The sequence below is a fragment of the Leptidea sinapis genome, chromosome 29, assembly GCF_905404315.1.
Source record: "Leptidea sinapis chromosome 29, ilLepSina1.1, whole genome shotgun sequence".
Lineage (NCBI taxonomy): Eukaryota > Metazoa > Arthropoda > Insecta > Lepidoptera > Pieridae > Leptidea > Leptidea sinapis.
In genome coordinates, this window is record NC_066293.1 from 6738697 (window position 1) to 6751399 (window position 12703).

Here is a 12703-nt window from a genome sequence, read left to right on the forward strand (position 1 = left end):
AATACTCAAATAAAAATTTATTGAAGAAAACTAGATAAATAAAAATTGCACCCAAATTTTATCTTAAAATTCTATGACCAAAATATGGTATATGCATGAATTTGAAAAATACTTAAATTTGATTTTTTACATACTTAAAATTATCAAGTTATAGATAAAAACATTCTTATTCAATTAAAAATAAATATTCTTTCCCGGCAAGATATTTCGGCTATTCAAACGCGCCATTTTGCGCGGGGTTTCTGTGACGTCAGAGTCTATCCCAAGACTCTGTATTGTACTAATAAATTTATAGCCGGTTTTTTCCTTCGGTTATGCTGCGAATACTAGAACCGATCAGAATAATTCTTGTACAATGGTATCTATATGGTATATAATGGTACAATGGTACATCTAATGAGATGCAGCGTGTTTCGGAGAAGATTTTAGTATATAATTCAGTACAAATTTAATAAAAGAACTATTAAAAATAAAATAAATAATAAAGATTAGAACAAAATAATATTTCAACTAAATATAAGTTACATGCATATACCCTATTAATTAATTAAAAAAATAGGTGACACTGAAGTTTGACTAAAATATTTTTTCTGTATTTCACATAACACTGTATTTATGTAATAATTTTTTTACTATCTTTAGAATAACATAAATATATACTTTACATATTATATAAATTTTTTGTTAATTTCCTTATAGATCGTCATTCACGGAGTTCTCGACGAAGTATTGCCGCGACGAGCGGTTCCGCGGCATCGAGAAGGTGCGAGAGAGGGAGCTGTACTTCAACGAGCACATCGCCGAGTTGAGAAAGAAGGAGAAGGAAGAGAAGGAGAAGAAGCGGGAACAGGTGAGAGCGAGAGGGACAGTTGGCTGTGTGGGGGCTGACACAAGTGTGTCTCTTTATCATGTATCGGTTTATTGACAAATTAAAAGCATTAATCAAGACACATTTTTATACAAAAGATAATTGTGTAAATATTTGTTGGGTTTCCCATTTATTATATTGCTATTTGATGAAAATAATTTTTGATATTAAATCTCTACCATATCCGGTCAATTGGAAGTAAAAAATAGTTTTTGGTCTAGCTTAGATTGAAAACCTTCTAAATTTATTGATGGTAATGATAACACTGGCTTTAAAAAATGTACACATTTTGTAGCCTCTTAATGTAAAAGCAAACTATGGATTGTGCTGTCTTCGGGGGATACTAGGTCGTATTGTCATTATATGGGTATTTGAATTAGGCACTTTAGAGATATACCATTTGTGTCTTTTATTGATAATTCTAGCTTTCTCAACAAATCCTAAGTGAAAATTTTCATTTTTAGAAATACATGTATTAATTATTTTATATGTAGCATTATTGTGCATTATTTACTTTGGCGCAAATCATATGTTTATCTTATCTCTATGTGAATTGTGTGATTTTAAATTTTGATTTTATTATTGATTTTAAACTTGTGTACCATTTTATGAAAGATTGAATAACATATAATATTATTATCATTGATATATTTTGATGTATTTTTGAGATTTTTTTCACACAGGTTCGATTCCTGGTTAGACTTTTTTGGATGTGCTCTTGATTTGAGTCCTGAGGTACTCTTTATATCAGCTGCTATTTCAGACAATGGCCCAGGGTTCGATTCCCTATTACAATGTTTTTACTGCCCAGCGATTATCTATATTATAATACAAAAATTGAAATAATTTTGTATCTATGATGAATTTTCCGATTGAGACACTGCTATTAATAAATTTTTCAATATTTTTAGTTAATACTTTTGTGATTAAGAATTGAAATTTCATCATTGTCTACATTTTGCATTGAGCAGTTTGGAAAAATAAGTAGTGGTGATTTAGAAATATCAATGCTAAAATCATTGTTTTTGATATTAATAATTTTTCCAGGCTACTTCTGTATGTGATTGACACTTATTGAATATTTGTGTTTTTCTAACTGGCGATCGTGTTTCATGGTGGATGTCGGTTTGTTTTTCATTATGTTGATTGACTGCCCTGTCAATGTTAATTGATATAACTTTCACTGATTGATTGCTATTTAATGTTCGATCGTATCCGACTCCATCGCGAGAATGCGTTCGCGTTTATCCCGTGTAGCACACTAGCCGCTGTTGGGCGCTCGACTGATACCAGTTTTGTGATAGAGAGGAGGCTGGCGGCTGCACCTGGCTCGGACACGGTCGGTGGTGGTCACTTGATGGTCCGCACTCGCTCGGTCAGTCCGATGGTAAATGTTTTCAATATGCGGATGGCTTACCCGGTCGGTCGTGACGTAATAATACTTTGATTTATAATTATTGGCATTATGGGACGTGATGTAACTCTTTGATTTATATATGGGTTGCCCGGTCGGTCGTGACGTATTACTTTGATTTATAATTATTGGCATTATGGGACGTGAAGTAACTCTTTGATTTATATATGGGTTGCCCGGTCGGTCGTGACGTATTACTTTGATTTATAATTATTGGCATTATGGGACGTGAAGTAACTCTTTGATTTATATATGGGTTGCCCGGTCGGTCGTGACGTATTACTTTGATTTATAATTATTGGCATTATGGGACGTGATGTAACTCTTTGATTTATATATGGGTTGCCCGGTCGGTCGTGACGTAATACTTTGATTTATAATTATTGGCATTATGGGACGTGATGTAACTCTTTGATTTATATATGGGTTGCCCGGTCGGTCGTGACGTATTACTTTGATTTAAAATTATTGGCATTATGAGACGTAATAAATCTGATTTATATTTGGGATGCCCGGTCGGTCGTGACGTAATACATTGAATTATAATTGTTACGATTATGGGACGAGAAGTAAATCTTTTTATTTATATACGGGCTGCCTGGTCGGTCGTGTCGTAATACTTTGAATTATATAGGGAAGGCCCGATCGGTCGTATCACAATACTTTGATTTATTATTATCGGGATTGTGAGACGTGAAGTAACTCTTTTTTATTTATAAACGGGCTGCCTGTTCCATCGTGACGAAATACTTTGATTTATAATAATTGGCATTATGGGACGTGTAATAACTCTGATTTAATTTGAGTCGCCCGGTCGGTCGTGACGTAATACATTGAATTATAATAATTGGAATCATAGAACGTGAAGTAACTCTTTGATTTTTCTTTATATAAGGGTGCCCGGTCGATCGTGACGTTTTTCTTTTAATTATAAAGGGCTCTACCGGTCAGTCGAGAAACACGTTATTTTGTCGCGGCTTTCGCAATCGGCCGTTTAAATACAACTTGCATTTTTTGATAAAGTATACTGATTATTTTATTAAATACATTTCTCGATTGATTGCTTTTACGGCGTTATAATTGTTTTAATTATCCTTAAACCATATTATATTCAAAGCATCTATCTATCATAAAATGATAAAATCAAGAGCCAATATTTGCTTAATAATACTTTATTCTGATCGCGAAAAATAAACGGCGTTTTAATAAGTGAACACGCATATCAGTTTATTAATCATCAAGTGATCACCCCGCATTTCTACAATCTTTATAAGGTTAGATATAATTTTAAGCAGAATATAACATAATGTAGAAAACATTAAAGAATTCAAAAAAACGGTGGTATTGCAAAAACCACCATTGTGCATATTAATCGCTCGAAGTTAAATTAAATTGAATGAATAATGTGAAATTAAGTATCTAATGTAAAATCGAGGAGAACTTTGTAAATAATAACTAATCTGGTCTTTTTTTTCAGGGTTTTGTTTTAAAAAAAAAAAGTTTTTCTATTTTTTTTTATTATATAATAACGTACAATGGAATGTTGTTAATTTTATTTTTTTTGTAGAAAAGCTTTTTTGTCGTGTTTAAATTTAAATTATTATTACATTTTTGCAATGAAGACAGAAAAATTCGTATAGTCGAAGTTTGCATTATATCATTTTGAGTGAAATTCTCTTTTTCCTATAATATAATATATATTATAGGAAATACTGCTAATAATTTACTATGTAAATTTTTACCTGAAGAGTCGTTATCTATTGCGATATTAGTCTTATGGGATCGGTATTCTTGAGTTATTTATGTTGTCAACAGACCAGCTTGATTTCACTCAGTAGGTGATCACTTGCGCCCATTATATCGTTATTAATGCACCGTTAATATAGATATTATTATAACTTCATAAAATGTTTGACTAATTAAGGCTTAAAACTGCTTAAATCTTAAGGCTAGACTCTCCTTCCGTTTCTTGTCGACTACACCGTATTATATTGTTTCCTTAATTGGAACCTTAATCTCAGTGGAAACAGGTTCGAATCCCGTTTGACATATGATATACACAATATATACGCAATATTGTAGGTAGTAGTGAAAGAAGGCAACTTCGGACAATGTCGATATCGACCGATTTAAAGATGGCGTATTTCATGTGGCTGTGTTTACATCGGAAAACTGATTTCACAGTAGAATGACCTTAAAACAGATCATTAGGGGCCCTGAATATATAACGTAACACAAATTTCATAAATTTTTGACACCCTCCCCCTTGCTTGTCACAGGTGGTCACATATTTGAGACCCCACCCCCAATGTCACATTTCGGCGACCCCCTCCCTCCCCTTAACGTGTGAACGCAACTTACAGATTCATTCATCAAAGTTCACATTGTAAATCTGTAATCTTGTAAGTGATCACCTTATATGCATTGCTTCAATGATTGTAGAAGATATCCGACTGAAAAATACTAATTTGCTATGAGAAAAGAAACGAAGACATGTTTAAAAAAATGCGGGTAGTCACGTAATATTAATGATGGTAATATTTTACGCATTGTGTAACTAATATTATAACAATTGTGAACGTAACAAAAGTCTTATTGATGAAATTTTGTAAGCCCGAAGTAAGAGCTTAAAAACATGGGCTAAATTATACTCCGAAATTTTAAAGGAATATGATGACAAACAAGCGTACGGGTCACCTGGTGTTAAGTGATCACCCGCGTCTTTAAGCGGCAGCCTTTTAAATGAATTCTATGAAGACAAAATCACTGGCTGGATGGAGTATTGTATTAAATGTGTATGTTATCTATAGTGGGAAAGTAGGTTTACTGTTTACAGATTAATTAGGTTATAAAAGTTATCACCGAAGCCCACAGGGTACAACAGCCAAATCTCAAGTTATCACTTGATGGTAAATATCCATCTCCGCCGAAGCTCTCTTTTAAAGCGCATAATAAAATATTCCCATACTTAAATCAAATCTGTTTCATCAGCCCTAGTCATATATTTAAGTAATCTTAAATAGTCAGTTACGAGATATCTATATTCCTGTGTTACGGCACTGTTTCAAGTTTTTAATAACGATATCTTGTCAGTGACTATTTCATTGGGGCCACCCATAAATTACGTCACACGAATTTAATGATTTTGTGACCCTCCCCATCCTTGTCACACTTGGTCACATTTGTGAAACCCCGCTTCCTAGTGACTTGTCACATATTTCGCAATTTTACATTTGAAAACTTATGAAATTATTAAAACAGCAGGGTTTTCCTAATTATTGTTATTTTCATTTAAATTATTTTTCAATAAAATCAACATTAAATCAAACAAAGGAATAAAAATTAACAAAATTATAATATCTGCAAGTATATTAGGTATTTATTTTAAATTTAGTCTGTAATACTTAGATAAAAATATTTTATATTCGAAAAAATGTGATTTCACAAAATTTGGGACCTCTCCCCGTCCCATGTCACACTTCGTCCACCCCCACCCTCCTCCGTACGTGTGACGTAATTTATGGATGGCCCTTTGTGTTGAATAATCGTAAAAATAAAACGGTGTATTAATATAATAGTATGTGTAATCAATCCTATTAAGTTAGTTTTATATATATGTGACGTTATTGTTCCCATAAGAGTAATAGTCGCGGATTAAATCAATCAAACTGAATATAATTGAATAAGTTAGGTAATAACTAATAAGTTGAGCGAGAGAAAAGTGACAGTTTCGTCTGAATATGCAATTTATTTGTAGATGTTTATACTCGGAATTGAGGGTAGTTTAATATTTTGTTTGGATTATTTTTTATTTCGATTATCTGTGTGCAGTGTTTAATCGGAAACGGTGGTTTTTATTGATTGAGTCGGTAGGCCGAGCGTAAGGCTCACTTGATGGGATGACATCAAAGATATGTATTATATCCGTAGGACAAATAGTGTATGTGTCACAAAAAATGATACAACTAATGAGTTTACCTTTGGCAATGTCACTGGGGAAAGAACTGCAAAGAATAGCCCATCACAAAATAAATACAATTTTATTTTACAGGCAGAAAAATGCAATTTTTGTTGGTTGCCTATTCCAGGCTTGCTTGTGATTTACAAAATCATTAATAATATCGTAGCCTCACAACACCCCTTACGATATTTCGCCCATAAAACGGAGTCTTCACCGTCCGAGTATACTCGGATGACTATCAACTTTCCTGATTTCTATTCATCAATGCAAGTGATATATATAATCGCTGATAACTTATATATTTTCCATAACAAATAGTTTGGAGACGAGCAAGACGTTTACGTGGTAGTAAGTGATACGTCCTGTCCTTTACAATGCAGTGCTGCTCAGGATCCTTGATTGAACCCAATATTCTAGCAAAAAGAAAGAATAGAGAAGTCGCAGGACCAAAAGTGTCGTATGAGGCGACTAAGGACATTTACCAGTGGGCTATTTCTGCCGTGAAGTAGTAATGTATAAGCATTATTGTGTTTCAGTCTGAAGGGCGCCGTAGCTAGTGAAACTACTAGGTAAATTTTTAAAGCAAAGATTTAACAACTTGTCTCAAGGTGACGTACGCAGTTGTAGTGCCGCTCAGAATTTTTGGCTTTTTCAAGAATCCTGAGGGGCACTGCATTGTAATGGGCAGGGCGTATCAGTTAGCATCGGCTGAACGTCCTGCTCGTTTCGTCACTTATTGTCATAGAAAAAGCCGAATTTCACAACTGGCCATTAACTGATGTGACTTCAGTACCTTCATGTTTAGAGCAACGTATTGCTCTAACTCGTAAGTTAAGAAATACCCTCCCCGATCATTTGAGTGCGGGCCGCTTGTAGTGTTTTGGGAAACAAAATCGTGTACCCACACAAAAAGGCCTGTCTATGATGGTGTGAAAATAACATGCTCGTGAGTGTATTATTTTGTGTTGCTTTAAATTTGTTATAATTTATACAGCATTTAATGTTAAGTAATTATATATTGAAATGAGTCAATTTTGTAAAGTGAATTGAATTTCTTTCTACCCTCAATTGCGAAAAAACCAAAAAAACTTTTCACTCGCTCTCAACGCACTAATCTTGTATTCATTTTCAGGGACTAATCTTTTTTTCGCAGCTGCAATTTAAATATTTCTTCTTTTCAGCAACTAATTTTGTATTTTTTTTCAGCATTTAGTTTTAAATTAGTTGGTTTTGATTGATGGTATGGAGCTGTATCGAGAAATAAAATTTGAATCAAATAATTATACCAAACCAATTATATCTAATATAATCTGTATAAATGTGTAGGATTGACCGATATATTGAAGAGGTAAAACAGTAACCCGGTTACTGTACAAATTATATTTGAATCGATACATGAGAGTATTAAGTATATTAATATATTTAAACAGATTTTTTTTTTCTGTGTATGAAAAAATAAGTCGATTCTTACAAATTCAACACCCACTATTAGTTAAATCAATATTATTATAAAATTTAGTTATAAATCAATACTGTTAAAGCTATTTTTAAAAATAAATCGTTTGCCAAGACTATCAATTATCGATAAAAATAATTGACTTACAGATTGAGTGTCTTAACGACACAACTCATATATTGTATTTTTACGCCCAAGCCTTTTATGTACGAAGTCAAAATCACCATTGAATATTAAATATTAGTTAAAGTTCAAGAAAAAGATTACAACGTGCATATAAAGTGTTCATAACTCAATCGCTGTATCAGATGTAAAATTTACATTAAAATCCCCACGTAAAATCATCGGAATTTCATGAGAAGGAATTTAATAATTTTATTTATTCATTGGTTATGAGAAATGTAGATAGCTACAATTAATACTGAAATACTATTACCTAATTTGGTTTCACATGCACATATTTCTACCACTTTATATAGCTGAACTGATAATGATTCCAGTTGTTGTGTATGGAGTTCCATTTCTGGAGAAAAATGGTAGATTTCACCTCCACTGGCCCTCGTATGGGGCATAGAAAAAAAATACAAAGAGCACCACGAACATAAGAAACACTGTATAATGCTTCCTATCTCATTTTCTCCCACGTAAAATCTTATGAATTTATGTGTCTGTCTCGTTTTACTGTCTCGCATTTTCGTTTCATCGACTTTCAAATCACAACGATACAGAGAAGTTTTCACTTAAAACATCTATGACTCAGAAATCTATATATTAACTATACAATCTTTTGCACCTACCGGATATGAGTCGTCAATTTATTGAAGCCCCCTTTGGTTAAAAATACTGAATCAATTTAAATAAACTTTACTTACATTAATTAATATCACCAAATAGCGAAAGTTTTAATACATTTTTTGAGCTGTTGTGTTAATAATGTAGGTTAGAATCCAATTTGATACATATTGAAATTATCGCAATATAAATAGATTAAGACTACAATTTTGTCGATTTAAAAACTGAATTTAATTTAACCGTCAATAAATTTTATCAACAAAATATAATATAAGAGTTATAGTAATAATAGCGACTCGCCCGAGCTTTGCATGGACACTAAAACATTAGTGTCTATAACCTCGACTTTTGTGAGCAATTTCGTGCCTCGTATTTTGTGGAATCAATTACCGGCTGCCGTTTTCCCTAACCAATACGACTTAAAGGCCTTCCAGCATAGAGCATACTCTTGGGAGTTTAAGTTACCTTAAAGGCCTTCCTTCCTTAAAGGCCGGCAACGCTCCTGTGATTCCTCTGGTATTGCAAGAGATTGTGGGCGGCGTCGATCACTTAACACCAGGTGACCCGTACGCTCGTTTGTCCTCCTATTCCATAAAAAAAAAAAACAAAAAAAGAAAGGCCGTCAACGCCATCTCTATACACCTGTTTTTTGCGGATGTCCAAGTTCGGTTGACTCACCACTCCCCATTAATTCTATCTCTTTCCCGTTTGCCCCTTCTTATATGTATACTAGCCGTTCCTGCCCGCTTCGCTGGGCGAATTTTAAAAGAAAATAAATTAAATTTTATTCATCATTTTTATTTATTTTTATTCATATTGATATTTTTATTATTTTCCTTTGAAACATTTTCATCAAAGTAAAACAGCAATAAAAAATGAAGGATTGTTGGAATTTGAATTTATAGCTATAAACCATCTAGGATAAATTTCGCATCGAATGGTGGTAGTTTCATGTCGATACGATCAGTGGTTTAGGCGTGATTGAGCCTCAAACAAAGACCTCATTTAAAAAACTTAGGTATGTAATAAAATAAGCTCTGCTGCAATATTTGCGATAAAAAATATTAGGCAGATGTTGAACTGCTATATTTGTATATATCAGCTACTTTCATAGTGTCATGTCTTACGGAATTATATTGTGCTGCAGATAAGGGCAATTCGAGCAGTCTATAAAATGCGTTCAATGGATTCATTGAGAGAAAAGTTTAGTGAAATTAATATCATAATGTATGAGAACCTACTAAACATATTAGCCGATTTAAAAAGAATAGTAATGAAACTAATATAAACTCACAATTCTATCTACTAGACTCAGTAAAATTGTTAAATCTTTCTAAGTGGATTATGTTAAATGTTATGATAAACTCCCAATTGATATAACGTTATATTATTGCGCTAAAAGAGTAGTAGATACATCTCCTCACCAACAGTCATAGCCAACGAACCGGTAATAATTATTTAGTTACGACCACTTCAGTGAACTAATTCGCGGCTCATTTTAGGCGAAAGTGGACTTCATGCAACTGTTGAAAGATAAGAGCATTGACCGCCACACGAGGTGGGTCGATGTGAAGAAGAAGATAGACTTGGACGTGAGGTACAAGAGTGTGGAGACGAGCTCGCTGAGGGAGGACTACTTCAGGGAGTACTGCAAGATGATTAAGGAAGACAGGAAGAAGGAGAGCAAGGACAAGGGTGAGCGAAGTTCTTTTACTTTTAAGCTATTGCAGAGCTTCTATCGCGGGCCTTGAGCGTGGAGACCGAATCCAGAAATTCCGTAACGAAAATAACCTAACACTTACTACATGTATATAGATATTTCGGCACATTATTACAGTTGCCGTGGAACAGCGGTTATCACGTATGCTTTTTGTGCAGAAGGTCCCAGGTTCGAGCCTGGGGTACATCTTGATTTTTTTTTATTTTTTTATCGTTTTTTTAATTTTTATTATTATGACAAGCATTTTTATTTAGTTTCACCTGTCCCGTTGTCTGTCTGTAATCAAATCTTGCTAGTTAAATTCCTCACTTCCCGTTTGCTTTTTTTAAAAATACTGCATAAATAAATAATTATAATTGCATAAGTTTTTAAAAAATGCTATGCAATAGCTTTACCGCGGCAGTCCTCGAGTGCCACACATCTTTTTTTTAATACCCAAAATAAATTTGTAACTAAAATTATGAACGATGCGTCACTCGAATCCGCGACCCCTTGGGTTCCGTCCGAGCGCTCATACCAACTGAGCCAACCGTTCGAGTGACGCATGGATCGTAATACTTGGTATGTCTCGTTCAACTCTCTCAACTCCAATAGTTGTATATTACGAAATTGACCTGAGATTTCGCTAAATTTATGAAACGATACAAACGAAGAAGTTGGTAAGACCGCTCGGACGGAACCCGAGAGGCGCGGGTGCGAGTCCCGCATCGTCCATAAATTTTGGATACAAAATTAGTTTGTGAAGTTCTTTTAGTTAGAATGTCGGTCTGGCTGCCATATCTAGAGGTAGGCTAAATTCTTATAATTTTATTGTTGTGTTATATTTTTCTTTGAGCTATTCTAAACTGTTATAATATATATTAGATGTTATAAATTTTAATCGAAATTATTTACGCTGATGTTGTTGTTGTTGAGGTTTGCAGTATTTTAGTGTTTATAATATAACATATTCAAAGAGGAATAATTACTTTAACACTAAGTACTAGGTAGATGGTAATTTTTTTGTTGAGCTTATTAAAAATTTTTTTTTACCTGTGTACCTACCTATACAGAACAATCTTAACGAGTAATGAGTTCCAGAAACTATTAACTAAATGTATATTTACACTATTCACAACACTTTTTATTTTTACCCCCTTATTCATAATGGTCCGCTAACTTTAAACAGCCGCTAAGGAGTGTTTTTTCTCATTCTGACTTAGGTCAATAGAAGAAGACAGAGTGAGAATTAGCAATGCTTTAAGTTAGCAGACTATTATGAATAAGGGGGATAGACTAACGCGTAGACGTATTATACACTATATTACACATAGCCATTTAATTTACTATTCATACTATAATTTTTACAAAAAAATAACTTCAAAATGATAATAATAATTTTCAAAACACAACTAGCAGTTTGTCAATTTAAAAACTCGCAAATGTGTAAATGATTCTCATTGCAAATATAATGAATGAAAGTGTTGTTTTATCCAAAATGTTATTTATCTTCGTCTCATCGCAAGTAGAAATAGCTCTTTATGTATTTACACTACGGAAATAAGTTATATAATTATAACAGTCTAGTGGCAAATTTTATAATGTGTTATACTGTTGTAAAAATATATTGTAATATATTATGTGTTGTGTGTTGTAACGCCCACCTCTAGCCATATCTCATGAACCATATTGACTGAAATAGAAAATTGAAAGCTGAAAAAAGAGGGCTATCCGCGCTATTTATAACCTAGGTCCTAAAGACTCATTGAGAGCATAATTTGAAGAAATATAACCTTTATTATATCATGCATTTATTATACATATGAAATGTTAAACCTTTCTGTTGAGTTCCTATCTTAAAACCGCATCAACATCCGTTGTTGAGTTTTAAAGACTAAAGCATACATAGGGACAGACAGACAGCGGAACGACTTTCTTTATACTATGTAGTGATAGCTTATAACAGATGTATTAAGAGTAATAATAATTGTCAATTTGATAATTATTGACGGAATCGCTTTGATTACAGAACGCGACCGCAGTAGCAGAAAAGAGAAGAAGGAGAAGGATAAGGACAGGGAGAAGGAAAAGGATAAGGACAAAGATAAAGATAAGGAGAAGGAGAATAAGAAGGAGAAGAAGGAGAAAGCCGGGGAGGTGAGTGTTGTTTGTTGTTCTTGATTCATATAATATATATTAAATAGTCTGTAAAATTGTTCGTTTGCGTTCTGTTAAGAATTATTTCTTTTTGAATTTTTCTTTAGCTTCTTCATTTTCAATGTTCAAGTCAGATCATGTGAGATCATCTTGCCAGCTTATAACCAGCAAAAATTGAGTATTTTGATACACAAAAAAAATATTTTTAATACGAATTAGGCTTAACGAGTCTATTATTTTGCAATAAAAAAAGCGTATGACAACGAAATCTTAAAAATTCCTTGAAAATTCACTACTACATGGCCACATTATCTCTGAACTTCGCTGGAACATGAAGCCCCCTCCCGTTCCCCTTT

General features: G+C 33.3%; 1 protein-coding gene across 3 annotated transcripts in view; it reads left to right on the forward strand.

Moving 5' to 3' along the window:
• LOC126973344 (transcription elongation regulator 1-like) overlaps nucleotides 1–12703 on the forward strand; it is a 68966-nt gene that overhangs the window by 29002 nt on the left and 27261 nt on the right. For all 3 annotated transcript variants that reach the window (XM_050820570.1, XM_050820571.1, XM_050820572.1), the window contains exons 16-18: nucleotides 700–850; nucleotides 9994–10186; nucleotides 12220–12347. In XM_050820570.1, coding sequence (XP_050676527.1) covers nucleotides 700–850; nucleotides 9994–10186; nucleotides 12220–12347 — 472 coding nt within the window. The remainder of the gene's footprint in view (nucleotides 1–699; nucleotides 851–9993; nucleotides 10187–12219; nucleotides 12348–12703) is intronic.